Consider the following 17,622-nt stretch of genomic DNA (forward strand, 5'->3'; position numbering starts at 1 on the left):
AGCCGCAGTAGAAGCAAAGCCCCAAAAGAGTCGAAGTGGCTTGGGCCCAGAGCTGGGGCGGCAGCCACACCCACAGCAAAGCGCAGGGTTCAGATTTGCTGCTTCTCCAAGTGCAGCAAAGCAGCCCCTGGGTGCAGCAAGGCAACCAGGGGCTGCTCTGCTGCACTTGCAGAAGCAGCAACTCTAAACCCTGCGCTTTGTTGCACTTGCAGAAGCAGCAAATCTAACCCCTGCGTTTTGCCGCACTTGGAGAAGCACCGGATCTAAACCCTGCGCTTTGCTGCACTTGCAGCAGCAGATCTAAACCCTGCGTTTTGCTGCACCTGCAGCAGCAACAAACTTAAACCTAAGAACTACGAAGGCTCCCAATGCCAGCTCACCTGCACTGCGCGGGTGCAGCCCTCTGAGAAACCCAAAAGAGGCCGCAAAATCAACGCGGGGAAAACGCGGCCGGCGATTTGGAGGGCTTCGGGCCCCAAGCAGTTTGGAGTGTACAGACGCAGGCACACGTCTCGCGCAGAGGAAAAGCCGCGAGACACGCACCGACACGCGTCCCCTAGCCCTGCAACCACGCCCTCGGGCTGCAGCAGCAGCAGCAACAGCAGCAGCAGCAGCAGCAGGTACAGCTGCAGCACTGGGGAAAGGCGCGGCGCAACAGCTAAAGCGAAAAGTCGCAGTTGACGCAGCCGCAGGAGCAGCCTGTCCTAAGGGGGGATCAAACGAGAAGGCACTGAGGTGAGAATTGGGGAAAAGAAGAAGCAAAAAGGCAGCAGCAGAAACAAAAAAGCTGCAAAGACAAACCTCATAGAGCCCCTCCGCGCCCAGCTGCACGACTGCCCATTCGTTGCTGCTCTCAGCAGCCCCAGGACCTCCCCAGCTGCTTCGGGCGCCCCCATCCGCCGAAGAGGCCTCATCTGCGCAGCAGCAGCAGCAGCAGCTCGACACAAGCAGCAGCACTTGGGAAGCAGCAGCAGCAGCACCTCGCCACAAGTAGCACCGCTTGGGAAGCAGAAGCAGCAGCACTTGCGAAGCCACAGCAGCAGCTTCTGCTGCTGTGGGCCCCACAACACGTAGTGCCGGGGCTGCTGCCCCCTCTTAGGCTTAGGCTTTTGGGCTTCGGGTTTCCATACAAGATGCATGAGAGGTTTGCAGCCCGAGTCTAAGCCTGCGGCTGCCGTGGGAGCTGGCTTGCTGCCTTCTATTTGTGGCAGTCCTCGTGTGCTGCTGCAGCAGCAGCAGCACGTCGCTCCCTGTACGGGTGCGGAATGTTGCAGACGGGTAGGGCGGGCAGCTGCCAGGAGTGTAGGCGCGGTCGAGCAAGTACAGCAGCGAATGAAGGCCTCTCAGGGCTCTTTCCGAAAGGCACCTGCAGCAGCAGCAGCAGTAGCAGCAGCAGCAGCAGCATCACTGAGAGAACCAAAATCAAGACCCTGAGGTTGAAGCCGTCCAAGCACGGCTCACAGCTAGCAGAAAAGCAGCAGCAGCACGAGATGACTGCAACACAGGCACTGTAGCGAGAACAGGGACCCCAGCAGCAGCACAGGCAACAGCAGCATCAACAGCAGCAGCGCTGGAAGGCCCACAGCAGGCTGCCAGAGCCACCGAGCCACAGCGCGACCCACAGTCCCTCGAAGCCTGCACTGGCTGCAGCAGCAGCGACATTCTTAGCCAGCAGCAGCGCCAACCCCGGAGCATCTACTGACGCCAGCAGCTGCTGCAGCGCAGCAGCAGCTCGCTGCGCTGGGGGCATCCCTAGGGGGCCCCCACGCGGCCTCCTAGCCCAGCCGCGGCGGCGCCGGAACACCCGCAGCAGCCAACTGCGGATTGTGCGGCCGCCCCTCAGCAGGCCATTTAGAGGCGCAACGCTGTTGATGCATCGCATCATTGCAGCCCTGCAACAGCAGCAGAAGCAGCAGCAGCAGCAGCAGCAGCACAAATAGCACAGATAGCAATGAGCAAGGCCACAGCCTACGCAGCTACAGAGAACAAAATTGAACTTCCAGAAGCAGCGCCCGCTATGGTGCAGCCATCCGAGCCCTACTAATCCTGCTGCTGCTGCTGATGCTGTTGGTGCTGCTGCTCTGTGCTGCTGCTGTTGCTGCTGCTACTGAACGTCTTTCCCGTGCCTCTGAAGCTAACCCGTGTGCACCAGCTCCTAGGCCTACTGCTGCTGTTGCTTTGACTGCTGCTACTACTCCCTCTGCTGCTGCGGCTTTGACTGCTGTTACGACTCCCGCTGCTGCTGCTGCCCCCACCGCCGCAGCAGGATTTACCTGCTGACACTCGCCACCCAGTGGGCGGCGATTTTGTTAAAGAGACGTTCAACAGAAGAAATGTCGCACAACACCTGAGAAGGCACTGCCACCTCAATACCCTCAAACCTGAAGCACAACGCAAAACTTCATCTTCAAATCTTACGGCAAAACTTCATCTTTAAATCTTATTTCCTAAACTTTTATTTTTCCTTTAAACCCCAATAAGCAGGCCCTATGCATGGAAAGTAGCTCGTGGATTTTTGTGAATAACAAAGTTTGCGTTCCTCATTGCATGAACATTCATGTTTGTGGGAACATTGGGCAAAGATAACTAGACATGCAGATGGAGTTGTGTCGTGTCTAGTGTTGCTTCTTACCTGCAGCACGAAGCAAAGAGGTTGAGCAGCTCCCGCAGGTCTCCCCGACAAATTCCGCTGGGGTTTGGAGGCCTTGCGGCGAAGTCGATCTTGATCAGAAGAGCTGACAGCCGAAAAGACCGAATGAAAACGTCACTAGGGGCCCCCGGGGGCCCCCCCACGCAGAGGGCCCGTCCCCCCTCCACGCCAGCCACAGTTGCACAGGAGGCGCTGCGAAGGGTACTTAACAGGGCAAACGACGGCGTCCGCTGCATGCGGCGGGGGGACTCGCTGCAGCAGCAGCTCCCGCCGCTGCTGCAGCTGCTGCAGAGGCCTCCCTGGCGATGATGCCGTTGCGTTGAGGAGCCCCAAGAAGGCCCCATTGTTGGGCCCCGGGGGGGCCCCCTTGGTGACACTAGGACCTCGAAAGGGTTCACTGCTGCTGCCGGGGGGCCCCAGTCGAAGTTGGAGTGATCAACTCTCCTGCGCATCTGCGTCCTCTGCTGCTGCTGCTGCACCTGCTGCTGCTGCCTGTGCGGGTGCGCGCGCTGGTGCTGGTGCTGGTGCTGGCGGCCGTGGTGGCGATGGTACAGCCTGTCCATGTCCGGCCGTGAGAAAGAATAAGAAGTGGAGGGCGAGGCCCCACTACTGCGGCTGCGCGCCCGCTCCCTGGGGGCCCCCGCAGAAGGGGTACCCCTCCTGCTGCAGCTCCAGGGAGGGGGCCCCTCATCAGGCAGCAGGCGCGAAGGGGGGAGTTCTACAGCCCCGGCCATCAGCAGCTGCTCGCTGAAAGCTGCGACGGCGTCGACAGTGCACTGGTGCAGCGACAGGGCAAAAGGCAACACTTTCATGTCCACGTCGTACTCCACCTGCGGCTGCTCTTGCTGCTGCTGCTGCAGTTGCGGAATCAGCAGCTGGTGCTGCTGCGGAAGATAGTACTCCGTGGCCAGGCAAGTCACCATAGGCAAAGTGGTGGGCCGCGGGCGGACAATCTCATCTTCGTGATACCTTAGCAGCAGCCCAAATGAAGATCCTTCAACAAGATCTTCCACGTTCAAGTCCCTCACAGTGACGCCGAAGAACCGGCTCACTCCACCCCTGCTGCTTCTGCAGCTGCTGCTGCTGTCGCTGCTGCTGCAGGCTACGATCAAGCTGGTGTTGCTCAAGCAAAGGCGCAGCAAATCTGCTCTGAGTCCCAGAGTCGAGGGACTTCCGTTCGAAAAGTGCGGGTCCTGTGACAAAGTAATGCGCGCCTCCGCAACTTCGACCTCCAAGAGGGGCCCCCAGGGGGCCTCGCGCACAGTGCCTGTCTCGGGCTCCTCCACGAGGGCCCTCTGCCTCAGCTGGGGTCCCCAAGGTCCTTTCTGAGCATCCAGTGGAGGCCCCACAGGCAGGCTGCTGGTGCGCTCGCTGGGGGCCTTCCGTTTGCCGGCTGGGAGGCCCCCAAGGGGGCCCCCAACGGGGCTGTCGAAGGGCAAGGCGTCCACGGGAGGCTTGAAGTGGTCCTCTGCTGTGACAGAAACCGTCACAGGCCATCTGCTTCTGCTGCTGCTGCTGCTGCTGCTGCTGTCTGCAGCATCCCTGTCTTCGCCGCTTTCTCCCACTCGAGGCGAAGCTGCTGCTGCTGGGCTTCCACCCTCTGGACGGTAGAGCTCTATGACGAGGGCCCTGGCTGCCTCATCCGCCTCCTTCAGTTCCTGAATTGCTGCTGCTGCGCACCCCCTGGGGCCCCTCCTGCGGCCCGCTCGAGGGGCCCCTGGAGCTGTGGGTTTCCCTTCTGCTGCCTCCCAAGAGGACTCGGAGCTGTCGCTGTCGTCGTCTTGCGCTGCTGCTACTGCTGCTGCAGCTGCTTCCCCCGCTGCTGCTGCCGATACGAGAGCCTCCTTCAAGCCTGCTGCAGTGTGCGCCGATGCTTCTGCTGCTTCTGCTGCAGCGCTCGCAGCTGCTGCCTTCCCGCACTGCCCGGTGACCATTGGTCCGGGCGAGCCAGCGGCATCTCCAGCCGCAGGGAAACTGGGGGCAGCAGCCACGTAATCTCTAATGAGCGCGACGTTGGAGCTTCTCGGCAGGCCTGCTGGAGCAGGAGAGGCTACCACTGCTGCTGCTGCTGCTGCTGCTGCTCCCGTTGCTGCGACAGAAGAAGAGGTCCCTGCAAAGGCAGGGAGGGCCACTGCTGGGTACAGCCCCATCGAGTCTTCATGAAAACTTGCTCGGGGCCTCCCAATGGGGGGGGCCCTTTCCTCTCCGTCTGTAAGGAAGGCCCCCAAATCGACCCCTGCGAGGAGGTTGACCTCTTGTGGGGCCCCCCGGGGCTTGGCATGGAGGGCCGGTTGCAGGGGGCCCCCCAAGCCGCCCTCTGGCCGCTCCTCACGGGACTCTTGAGAGCCCTTCTGGTGGTCTGCAGAGGCCTCAGCGCCTAAGTCAGTGGCAGGGGCCTCTTGGTGGGGCCCCTGGGGGGCCCCTAGTCCTGTAGCTGCAAGAAACTGGGAGCAGGAACGCATAAACGCTGCTGCTGCAGGGGGCGGCTCCGGCAGAGACAGCAAGTACTGCAAGTCCGCGGAAACAAACAAGAAGCAGCGCAGGCTGTCTGGACAGAGTACACCGTCCACTGCCCCGCACCGCAGGTGCCCCCGAGAAGCCCCAGAGGGGCCCCCGGGGGGCCCACGGGGGCCCCCTAGGGAGAGGGGCGCCTCAACGGGGCCCCCCGGAGAGCGCTGGGCGCAAGGGCTCGCTGGCAGAAGGACTGAACACGCTAAGTCATCAGCCACCAGCAGCCGCGCTAAGCCGCAGAGAGGCAACAGGGGAGCAGCTGCGTCTGCCCTGAAGACAAGAGCTGGCACGGGCTCTCTGTGGCTTGCTGCTGCTGCTGCTGCTGCTGCTGGCGCTGCCGGCGCCGCTGCTGCTGCTGCTGCTGCTGCTCTCGCCTTGTCGCTTGAGCTGCCAATGAGCCTATTGTCTCTTCTAAAGCAGCTCTTGGAACAGCTGCAGCTGTGAGAGGCGTTTGAGGGGTCCCTGGGCCCCCCATAAACACCAAAAGGCCTATTTATCAGCGGAGAGGGCAGTGGCACCAGCGACAGCTGCTGCAGCGACACTCCAGCCTCCACTGCTAAACTGCACAAGCGAGTCCCCTCATCTAGCAGATACAGCTCTAGAGAGCTGCAGTGAAGCCCCAGAAGCAAGCCTGCTGCTGCTGTTGCTGCTGCTGCTGCTGCACCTGACGTCGCCGTGTCCGTTTCGGCGGCAGTGGCTCCCCGCTTGGAAGCTGGCTCTTTCCCCTTCTGCGGCTGCTGCTGCTGTTGCTCTTGCAGCTGCTGCTGCCGCAATTCAACTTTAAGAGCATCTACGTGCATCACAGCCAGCCACCCCGACCCCTCCAAGTTGAGAGGCGTCTCCGCCCCGCAGCCTGGGGGCGCCGCTGCAGACCCATCAGAGGCCCCTTCCCACTCAGGGGGGCTTCCGTGGAGAGCTGCTGCTGCTGCGACTGGGGCAGCAGCTGTGCTTGCTGCTGCTGCTGCTGCTCGTGGAGGGCCTACTGGACCTTGAAGAGCTTCTGAAGGGCGTGGGAAGAGCAGCAAACTCTGGTACACGCTGGCCTTGAGACGGAGGGCCTCGAATGACACTGTCAGTTCTCTATCTTCCCGCAGCTGTTGTAGCTGCTGCTGCTGCTGCTGCTGCTGCTGTTGCTCGCGGGCCGGAGCAGCCACAGCACACCGCTCAAGAACAGAAAGTGCCGCCGCTGCACCTTGTAGCGCCAGTGAACTGCAGACAGCCACGAGGCACTCCATGTTCGCCTTTGCCGTTTCCACAGAGACACAAGCCCTCCTGCAGCCGCCGCTGCCGCTGCTGTTGCTGCTGCCGCCGCCGCGTCTGCCCATTGCCTTGAGGACACACGCTTCGGCCAGTACTGAAAGGACACAGTCTCGTTCTTGAACTGGAACGCCTTGTGGAGCTCCATCAGTCGTCGCAGCTGAGGGCCCTTGACGCACTGTTGCAGCAGCAGCTGCTGCTGCTGTAGCCGCTGCTGCTGCCACGCCACGCGGGGAACTGCAGCCGTGGTATAGAGAAGCCCTCCATGTGTAAAGGACAGGCTCGGAGCAGCAGAAGGCAGCTAAACTGCCTAGGGAGAGAGACCCCAGCAGACGGTTGCTTACATCTGCTGCTGATGCTGCTCCAGCTGCTGCTTCTGCTGTGGCGGGCAAACGCGGAAGGCACGACAAGGAACAAATAAGCCTTCCTAACTCGATGTAAACCCCAGAGCTGCAAGTGGGGCACCGGGCTACCGGCATTGCTGCTGTTGCTCCTGCTGCTGCTGCTGCTGCATTTCCCGAAGCAAAGCCTTCTGATGAAACAGCTCCTCCGTAAGAGCCTGCCAGTTCGCCGCTGTTGCTAATATTTCTGCTGCTGCTGCCGCAGTCGGAATATAAACAGCAATCTAGGGAAAGGGCCCCGAGCGACACGTTGATACTGCTGCCGGGCGTGCACAGCAATCGCCTCCACAACGGCTCTCTCTGCTGCTGCTGCAGTTGCTGCTGCTGCAGTTGCTGCTGCTGCAGTTGCTGTTGCTGCTGCTCTGCATCAACTAGCATTTCCGTGTCTCTCCTAAGGGCCTCAATAGTCGACGAGATACTGCGCAGGAAGGCCCCCAAGGGGGCCACTGCGTCGGAGTCCAGAGACGCCTCAACAAAAGGCACGTGCAGCGACAGCACTTCACATGCATGTTGCGGCAGCAGCAGCTGCTGCTGCTGCGCGCAGCGCAGCTCGCGCTGCTGCTCTGCAGCTCCCGCCCACCACCTCGCTTCGCTGTCTGTGGCTTCAGCAGGAGCCGTGGCAGCAAGCACGGGCTCAGAAGGGCTTGAGACCGCTCGACTTACCGTAGCAGCTGGCGGCGCGCGTGCTGCTGCTCCTGATGCTGCTTCTGCTGCTGCATCTGCTGCTGCAGGAGTTTTGTACGCGACTAGGTCAAGGCATTCGTACGAGACCGACGGGGCTGGAGTTGTCAGCATCGCCAGAAGCGGCACAAAGCGGGCCTTCGGGCCAGCCGGAGCTGCACCCAGAAGTTCGCCCGCAGCACTTGTTGCTAATTGGGCCCTACAGGGGGCCCCCTCGGCCAAGGGGCCCCCAAGAGATGCCCGTGAGTGGTCCCTCGCAGAGTCGCTGGGCACACAGGTAGCAAACAGAAGCCTGTGCACCCACGGCTGCTTCCGGAACCGTAGCAGCTGCTGCTGCTCACTTTCTTTGTAAAGCAAGAAGCAGCACACGTGCTGCTCCAGGAACAGGGACGCTTGGCAAGGCCGAAGCAACTCTACATCTCCCGCGGCGCTGCTGCTGGTGAGACTGCTGCTGCTGCGGTCGTTCCTGTCGCTTCTGCTGCTGCTCAAGAGCCTGCGTCCTGGGCAGTAGGAGGCTTTCACGGAGCAAACATCTACGACAAGGCAGGTACTGCTGCAGCTGCTTCTGTCGTCGCTGCTGTCGCTGTTGCTGCTGTTGTTGCTGTTGCCCCAGCAAGTGTTGATGCCGCAGTCCTTTTCACGCATTCCAAAAGCTTTGCCGGCCTCCATAGTCTGTTTCTTCGCTGGAGCTGCTGTTGCTGCCAATGCTGCAGGCCCTGCTGCTGCTGCTGCCTCTGCTTCTCCTCCTGCTAAAGGCCGTGTTCTTGCTTCAGTGTTGTCAACAGCCCCGATGTGGAGACGCAAACAGGATAATGACATTCCCCAAAATACAGGCAGCTTCTCCGCAAGACAGGGCGGTTCTGCTTGCCCCGCTGCTGCTGCTGCTGCTGCTGTGCAGTCCGAACGTTGTGCTGCAGCAGCAGCATCGGCCGCTGCAGCACCGTGCGCCGGTAACAGAGCAGTGGAAGCCTTGTAACAGACCTTTGAAGCAAACAAGCGCAGCAGTGAAGCAAAAGCAAAACACAATGCACCCAAAAGCACAGCGGTAGGATGTGGGGTATGCCCCCAGCAGCAGGAGCTCTAGCGAGGAATCCGGAAGCAGCAACAAAGTGGGTGCAAACACCAGCAGCAGGAGCAGCAGCACTGACAGCAGCAGCAGCAGCCAGTACCTGTAAGATCTCCCCTAGAGCGTCAAGGGGAAGCTGACCAATGACGGCCTCGATGCTTAAATCTGTCCACAAAGCAGCTGCTGCAGCAGCTGCTGCAGCAGCCGCTCCAGCAGCAACAGACGCAGCTGGTGCGGAGTCTGCCTGAACCGCCTGACTTACAGAAAACGCACTGGCCGGATTAATAGCTTCAGCTGCTTCTGCTCCTGCTGAAAGGGGAGAAACGCTGTGGAGCCCTGAAGCGACGCTGGCAGCCCCAATGATGTCTGTACACTGCAGCACCGCTGGAGGCATCTGCAGCAAAGGGTGAAAGAAGTAGCAGGTCCGTAGTGTGACCAATGGTCTACTTGCCGCTCTCTCGACATCCCAAAATGGCTCCTCTCTGAAGGCTTTGGATACCGGAAGCCCAATCTCAGCTTCGCTCTTACAGCTCGAGAGAACACATCCATAGTCCCCAGCTGCTGCTGCTGCTGCTGCTGCTGCTTTCGGCGGCGTACGATTGAACGGAATGGGCGCGCAAACCGGAGCCACGAGAGCGCTGTCTGGCACTGATCGTTCCAACCCCTCTGGTACTCTCATGACCCACAAACCCAAGCTGCTGCTGCTGCTGCTGCTGCTATATCTTCTATGTGTGGGAGAGTGGTATTCTGCACACGGAAAGACACCAGAGAGACTCATGCCTGCCTCGGACTCCGGCCACTCCCTCCAGCCTCCTGCTTCTCCTTTGCTGCTGCTGCAGCATTGCTCATGTGAGGCCCTAAGGCCTGGAGAAGGGGCCCCTGGGCGTCTGCAGCAACAAGGGCTGTTCCTGCTGCAGTCACTGCGGCTGCGGCAGCTGCTGCCACAGCTGCTGTTGCTGCGAGAGATGAATGGGTGGTGCCTCCTGAGCTCGCAGGTCCGACGCCCCTGCCTATGCAAATGGCTCTCCACTGCTGCTGCTGCTGCTTCCGCTTCCACTGCAGCATCGCCCTGTTTCGTGCTTGCCAGCGCCTCTCTTCTGGCCCCAAAGAGCAGCACGTGGGCTTTGTACTCATCCAGGGCCCCACAAAGTGCGCCCCCAGTTGTTGCAGCTTGAAGGACCTCCGTAAGCTCTTCAAGAGTTAGCGATTTCATCTGCTGCATATCACGGAGGCCGCTGCCGCCGCTGCTGCTGCTGCCGTCCTTGAGGGACACGGAAGACACGCTGCTGCTGCTGTAGTTTGACGAAACAGCAGTGAACAATGGGGCCTTGGTCTCTCGAGTCTGAGTGAAGCAACTAAAAAGAGAAGAAGTGTCGCCTACAAGTCTCACAGCTGCTGCTACTGCTGCTGCTGTTGCTGTTACTGCTCGGGGTGCTCCTGGTAGCCCCTGTTCGCTCGTTGCACCTTCTTCGGCTGCTCCTAGTGATGCTGCTGGCGCAGCAGCAGCAGCTGCCTGCTGATGCTGCTGGGGAACAGCTTGCAGCGGGTCGTCGAGCACTTCTCCCCCCAACAAACCACTCCATAGAGCTTCCTCACTATCTCTATCACTGGCGGAGCCCCGCGACAACGCGAAGCCCACAGAAGCGCCAGCAGGAGCTGCAGCTGCTGCTGGCAACTCTGCTGCTGCTGCTGCAGGCTTGCCCTGTTTAGACTTTGCGAAATCTCTGCCGGCCTTCTTCCGCCCTGCTGCTGCTGCCTTGGCTGCTGCTCCTGGTTTCGTTGCTGCTGTTGCTTCTGATGCAGCCACTTCCGGAGTGCCGGCCTCTGGCGTCCTGCTGCACTGGGGAGAGACGAACGTGCTGATGCTACGCCTTCCTCCAGGCTGCTGCAGCGTTGCCCCTTGCTTCTTCCCAACAGATGAGGTAGCGGCAGTAAGTGCTGCTGATGCTGCTGCTGCCACCGAGGCTGCAGCGGCAGCGTCCGAGTCGAGTTCCTTATGCTTTAGGCCTTTCCCTTTGGTGCTGCTGACTCCCTCTGCTGCTTTTGCTGCTCTTGCTGCTGCCGCCGCTCTGGCTGCTGCTGCGGCTGAAGATCGCCCTCGGCGCCCTCTCACAACAGCATATGAGATGCCGCTTGAGACGGGTGTATTCACCTTTTCGCTGTCTGCTGCTGCTCCCGAAGCACCTTGCTTTGTGGCTGTCGCTGCTTTCACTGCTGCTGCTGCTGGCGATGAAAAACGAGCGGCGCCCGCAGCAGGGCTCTTTGCGGCTTCTTCTCCGTCTTCAACTTTCCTGCCATTTGATGTTTCAGGCTTGCTGCTGCTGTCTTCACGGCTACTGCTCCCCTCGCTGCTGCTGCCCTCACTGTTCCTGCTGCTGCTCTGGAGGCTGCTGCTTTTGCTGCTGCTGCACTTGCAGCTGCTAATGCCGCTGCTGCTGCTGCTGCTGCTCTGTGTTTGGCAGCTGCTGTTGCTGCTGCTGCTGCTATTGCTGCTAGTGTCAACAGCCTGCTCCGTTCCTGCTAGCCCTTCTGATGCTGCTGCCACTGGCACTTTCGAGTGGGGTGATTTGACACGCGCGCTCTGGCATGTAGCCATTCTGCTGTTGCAGCTGCCTTCTGCTGCTGCAGCAACACTGCCCTTCAAATCTGCGAGCTCGTCCTTCCTAAGGGGCCCTTTAGAGCCTTCAGGGCCCTCGCCTCTTTGGAGGCAATCCGCATCCAAGCCACTTGTCTCAGCGCTTCCACTGCTCTGTTTGCTAGCGCTGCTGAGTCTGCTGCTGCATTTGCTGCGGCTGCAGCTGCTGCTGCAGTTGCTGCTGCAGTTGCTGCTGCAGTTGCTGCTGCAGTTGCTGCTGCAGTTGCTGCTGCAGTTGCTGCTGCAGTTGCTGCTGCAGTTGCTGCTGGACTTGCTGCTGGACTTGCTGGTGCGGCTGCTGCTGGAGCTCGGCAAAGCAGAAGGAACAGGCAGGGACTCGAGAGAAACAACATCCTCAGTGTCCCTGGCTGCTTCGGCGTCTTCTGAGGCGTTCCCTGCAGCGTTTGCTGCGGCGCCCGCTGCTGCTGCTGCTGCTGCTGCATCAGCAACGAGCACTTCGTGTCTCTCAGGAGCCGTGGTCTGCCCATTCAGTTTGTCTAAGCAGCTCCAAACTCTTGTCAGAAGACCCCCGGGGGCTTCTGGCGAAGCAGCTCTGGCCCTAGGCCGTTTTGCCTCAAAAAACTGAAGAGCCCACTGGCCGATAGAGACGACGCTTTGTATAACGCAGACAGGGAGGGCCTGCTCTCGGTGCTGCCGCTGCTGCTGCATCTGCTGCTGCTGTTGTTGCTGGCTCAGCAAATTGTGCGGAGGAATGCCCCCTGCAATGCCAGCATGAGAGCCTGCTCTAGGCGCGGCTGCAGCTGCTGCAGCGCACGCAGCAGCCGGCGGTGCCTTGGGCATCAGGAGCACCGTATCAGGAAATGCGCAGCCAGCAGACGCAGGTCCACAGCCGCCGCTGCTGCTGCTGCTGCTGCAGTTCGGCGAGAAGACGGAAACGGAGAAATCTGAGACACTGAGAGACATGATGTGCGTAGACGGCAAAGGGGTATACAAGAGGCAATAGGGGGCGCCCTTGAGGAAAGCTCTCACCAAGCTGGGGGAAACAGCTGCTGCTCCTTTCGCTGCTGCTGCCGCCGCAGGACACCCAGCGCCCACGAACTCCCCAGCAGCAGCAGGCCGCGTGACCTGCTGCTGTGCAGCACCTCCCCACGTGGGCCCCTCTCCTAGGTCTTCTGCAGATGACCTGCGGGGCCCCCAATCGAGGGAATTCCGTCTTGTGGCTGGAGGGCCCCTGTGCGGCCCCCAGGGCAGCCCGCAGTCTGGCAGCAGCAGCGGACAAAAGTCGCTGCTGGCTACAAAGTGGAGAGCAAGGGACTCAACTGATATGCTCACTGCATAGGAAGCACGAGGAGCGACAGCAGCAGCAGCTGCTGCTGCAGGCGTCGCTGTTGCTGACGATGATACTGCTGCTCCAGCCGCAGCTACTGCAGCAGGGCTGCATGCTGCTGCTCTGCTGCTTTCTGAAGCAGCTGCATAGGCAGCATGAGGGTCCTCACTGTGAGCGCCACAAGCAGCAGCAGCAGCCACAGCCTTGCTGCATGCCTGCAATGCCTCTCCCATTTGCGCCTGCTGCTGCTGCCGGTGCGCTTGAGGCCGTAGGCGACCGTGAAGGGATTTACTTGATCCTCTCTGTCTCAGTTGCTGCTGCGCCTCCACTGCTGCAGCCGTTGCGGCCTTATCCAGACGCGAGCCATGATGCTGCTGCTGCGGGGTCAGTTCGGTCGTTTGCTGCTGCAGTAGCCCCTGCTGCCCCTCCTTCGCTTGCCCGCCTTGCTGAAGCAGATGCTGGTGCTTCTGCTGCTGCACGTCTTGGCTATTTTTCTGCAGTTCCCGCTGAAGTCCGTGCTGTTGCCGCTGGTGCTGCTGCAGCCGCTCCCGTTGCTGCTGCTGCTCGAACTGGGGAAAAGGCAGCACCTCTCCCCCCAAAGACACCCCCGTCTCCTCAGCATCCAGGAGGCCCCCAAAAGTCTCCAAGGCTGCAGCTGCCGCCTCACGAGAAGCCGCCGGAGCCCCCGGCTGGCAGAAGGCCACAGCGCGCCGCCACCAGGGGGCCCCGTGGAGCGGCTTGCCACGAGCTGGGGGGGTCCCCCCAAGTTCTGGAGTCTCTGGGGGCCCCAAGGGTACCATAGAGTGCCAGCTGTCTCTGTCTTCGTCCCCCTCATCAGCGGATATGACATTGCCTGTAAGCTCATCAAGCAGCCCTTGCTGGCTCGAACTGCTGCAGCAAGGGGTGCTGCTCCAGCCAGAAGCAGGCGAGCTAGCGTTGTCGCCGCTGTTGCTGCTCCGCACTGCTGTTTCGTTGGCTGTTTTTGCGTCGTTCGCTGCTGCTGCTGCTGCTGCTGTTGCTGCTCCAAACGCAGAAAGGCCCCCTTTAAGCTCCCTTGGGCTTTCCAGCTGGTTCCTGCGGCCGTTTCTTCTGCTGCTCGCTCCGTCGCTGCTGCTGCCACCGCGGCTGCTGCCGCTTCGACTCCTAACTTTGGAACACCCAGGACCTCCGGGGGCCCCCTCATACAGGCCAATGGCCTCGCCTATGAGTCTCAGGATCCTGAGGTGCTCCGTCCCCACCAGGACTAGCACTAGCGGCACAGAGAGACAGACGCCGTAGTCAAAAACAGCTTGTGCTGCTAGACTGCTGCTGCTGCTGATGCTATTGCAAGGACACCCACGGAAGCAACTGTCGCAGCTGCACCTTCCTGGGGTCCATCCGCCCGCTGCTGCTGCCGCAGCTGCTGCCGCCGCGGCTGCAAAGGGCGCGCTGGCGTGAACAGCAAGGGCAGCAGCAGAAGCAGCACCCGCAGCGGCTGCAGGATCATCAACTTGCTGCTGCCGGGCTAAGAGCGAGAGGCAGTCCTCAGTGTGAGCCTCCGACTGCATAGCGGTGACTGCACTCAGCGGCGCCTGAACTGCGACTCTGCCAATGATGACAGGGTCATCGTTGACCCCCCCATCATCCCCTGCTGCTGATGCTGCTGCTGCTTCTGCTGTTGCTGCTGCAGCAGCAGCGGGGAGTGCTGCAAGCTCTGCTACTGCTGCTCCGTGTGCCGGGGCCACAACAAAGCCTTTCATGGGCCCACTGGTGGCGCTGACAGGCGCAGGCCAGCCACTGTGAACGTTAGGGGCCTTAGTGCTGAGCAGCAGCAGTCCAGCAGCACCGAGCCAACTGTTGCTGGCCCTCGAAGTGAAAGCCTCCAGGGGAAGCGAAGGCAGCAGAGAGACTTGGCAGCTGCCCAGCTGCAGCTGCGCGCAGCCCGCATAAGAGTCGCAGCCTCGCACTTCTTCAAGGTGCAGCCGTACAGCCCAGAGAGACCGCGGGATGCCATCATGGCCGGGGGCCCCTCTCAGAGGGGCCCCTCGACAGGGGGCCCCTTCAAAGGAGCCCTCTCGAGATTCCCCCTTCAGACGCCGCCGGCGGCTTTCTCGGCGGTCCTCTCCTGCAGCAAAGCTGCGAGAACGCAGAGGGTCCCTTTGAAAGCCCTCGCAGGCTTCACGCCCTCCCTCTGTGTCTGCCTCTCCCCCGCCCCAGCCTGGGGCCCCCACGGCCGCCTTGGCCTTGCCAGCCCAACTTGTGGGCAATTCAAAAGCCCCCGAGGTCTCTGGTGCACAAGGGCTGCCCCTCCACCCCTTCTCAAGGGGCTGTTCAGCCGTATCGTCTTGATAAATGCAAATGACTGCCATCTCTATGGACAAGTCAATGGCCCCTGCTGCGCTCTGCAAAGCCCTCCGAAGTAAAGCAAGCAGAGAGTCCACGCTGTACAAGGCGCTGTCCGACGCAGGCAGGGGACCCCCGCACCCTCCTGGAGCCCCCAAGGGGGCTCCTGCAGGGGCCCCCCACTCGGAGCCCCTGGAGGCCCCCAGGCAGACCTCAGGAGGCCCCACTGATCCCACAGAGAAAGGGCCTCCAATCAAATTACTTCGCTCATTCTGCTGCGCATGCTGCGTGCCCTGCACACATGTGCTGCCACCCACAGGCTCTCTGCCTGCTGCTGCCGCTGTCGCCGTTGCTGCTACTGCTGCTTGTGCTGCTGCCGCCTCAGCAGCAGCCGATAAGCCACCACTCAAGGACCCCAGGCGCAAGTTCTCTTCTGACGTTTGGGCATCTCCTTGCACTCCCCCTGTGTTGCCGGGCTCCGTTGTGGAGTGTCCCTGGGAGTGTTGGGGATTTCGTTGGTGCAGGTACTTTGCTGCTGCCGGGGCTTCTGCATCCGCTGCAGTGGCTGCTGCAGCAGCTGCAGTAGCTGCAGCTTGTTGGACTGAAGTATAAGGCGGGGCATACGGGAGGCAGTGGCTTGCCAGAGACTGTGGGGGCCCTCGAAAGCGCAGAGCGATGGCTGGCCTGAAGATTTTGAGGGTGAGGGGCAACTTGAGACTGATGCACTCTACGTGGCAGCTAACCACCGCCAAGAAGCCCCAGCCTGCAGCTTGAAGAGCCTCATTAAGAGGACCCGTCTCTATGTCTACAGATAGGAGACATACTTCGCCCCCTCGCACCGCCACATCCAGCTGCTGCTTACTCAGGTGCTTCAACAGAGACCCCAGCACCACCCGCCGCAGTGAAGCAGCTGCAGCATCGCGTAGAGTACGCTGCAGCAGCTTCAGGAGCCTGCCCCACAGCGACGGCTCGCTCATCTCAAATGCCTGCGAGAAGCCGCTGGGGGCTCCTAAGGCAGGCTGGAGCACCAGAGGCAACGGGCGTGCCTCTACAGATCATAAGGCAGAAAGTCCGAGCATACAGTCAGAGCCCTGCGAACCATCGTGCTGCTCCTGGTCCCCCTGCTGCTGCTGCTGCCGGTGCCGCCGCTGCTGCTTCTTTTGCTGCTGCTGTTGCTTCTAAGTGGTAAAAAGTTCGTGGTGCTGCGGAGCACAAGCGCCACTGCATGGAAACCTAGTGGCTCCGCGGCCGCGGTGCAGCAGCTGCAGCTGCTGCAGAGAAAATGAGCCCTGCAGAGAAAATGAGCCCTTACTAAGGGCGCCTAAAGAACCAGCCCCGGGCTCCCGTAAGCGTCTGGATGCGGAGGGGTCCTATGGTCGGTCTATGGCGGCTAGTGCTGCCTTGGGAGTCCAGTTGCCTTATCGAAGTGATGTACATCAAAGAGACGGGCAGCTGGGGAAGGGGAAAAAGACAAAGAAAACGGACAGAGAAAGGCGCCACTGCGGTTGAAGTCAATGGAGTGGGTGTGCACGCCCACTTGCTGCCGACGGGACTCGGGAAGGTCCCGAAAAATCCTCAGTGACCTACTAAAACTCGGCTTTGGCCTGAAGAGAGGCAGAGTGAGCTCAAAAAGCAGCCCCCGTGGCCACCTGGCGCCAGTGCTCTGGCCTTTCCTTTGTTGTAGGGGCCCGCAGGGAGGAAAAGCAAATGAGTAACGCCACAAAACAATAATTAATCCTTTAAGATTTCATAAATAGACTCGGTCTGTCGGAAAACGAGGCAAAAACAACGCCAAAGTGTGAAGGTCCCTCACTTGGCTTCTTTGTTTCATCTTCCCACTGCGCCTCTGCTAGCAGCCTGGCGCCCGTAAGATCTCACAAAGTGCTATTCGCCATCTATTTCCTCGTTTCCTTTTTACGTTATCTTTTTTAATTGCCTTTTCTTTTCAAGGTACTAATACCAGATTGTTACAAGCCACAGACATAGAAGCAAACGGCTCCCCCTTCCTCCTGTAGAACGGACCAATGTTGTCAGTGATGGATACATTACAGAAGCCGGCTTACGGACCTCAGCGTGTGCTAGTGTCTGCCATGTGTCTCGGTTTTCCTTGTGTATCCCATTTGGATAAGTAAATTAATCGATAAAAATTAAACACATTTATATGAGGTTAGCAGCCGAGCAGTTGAGCCTCTGCAACCACGGAATACACAGCGTGCCGGGCTGGTGGGAGGGTCACACCGAGCCCGGAAGACTGCATGTGACTCGCCCAGCTGTTCCCCTTTGCTTCCCGTTATTTGTTGTTTAATAATACGTCTATTGACTCTTAAACGAACAACACCTAAAGCGTTCGAGTAAGAAGCAGAGTAGTCCCCTCAACCTAACTGCAGCCCAGGTACCCGGAAGGATCTACAGCCACTTCGATGCAAACGCTCTCTGGGCTGGGGCCCCCTCATGCATGCGGCTGCTCGTCTCTGCCCGTATCTACAGGTAACATAATATTGAAAACAATAATTAAAATCAAGTAGGCAGCAGTATATATCCTGTCATTATTCAGGGGCCAGCAAACAGACCAAGAGAAGAGTAGGGGGCTGAGAGGGTCACCTCAAAGCATCTGCTCTTCTCTGTCAACGCTGTAACTACACAGAATGCAGGACTTATGCATCCGAGTCTAGACTTCCGTTCTGAGGCATGGACTGAGATAAACCGCTCATTGTCCCTAGGTCCGGTCGGCTACTGAGACCGGAGCCCACCGGTATTCGAGCTTGGGCGCTGATGCGTCTGCAACTGGCTGCAGTGGAGCATGGGGTTTCG

At 60.2% G+C, this 17,622-nt stretch overlaps 1 protein-coding gene across 1 annotated transcript; it reads right to left on the reverse strand.

Moving 5' to 3' along the window:
• Positions 1-353: 353 nt before the first annotated feature.
• On the reverse strand, positions 354-15,788 carry ETH_00000135 (uncharacterized protein; the record flags this gene model as incomplete). The annotated part of the gene is made up of 7 exons (XM_013377786.1): positions 354-581; positions 802-914; positions 1,257-1,366; positions 1,623-1,892; positions 2,274-2,381; positions 2,633-8,481; positions 8,670-15,788. The coding sequence occupies 7 exons, from the start codon at positions 15,786-15,788 to the stop codon at positions 354-356; spliced, it is 13,797 nt and encodes a 4,598-aa protein (XP_013233240.1).
• Positions 15,789-17,622: the final 1,834 nt, after the last annotated feature.

Source organism: Eimeria tenella, genomic scaffold (assembly GCF_000499545.2).
Source record: "Eimeria tenella Houghton genomic scaffold, Eth_scaff62, whole genome shotgun sequence".
Lineage (NCBI taxonomy): Eukaryota > Apicomplexa > Conoidasida > Eucoccidiorida > Eimeriidae > Eimeria > Eimeria tenella.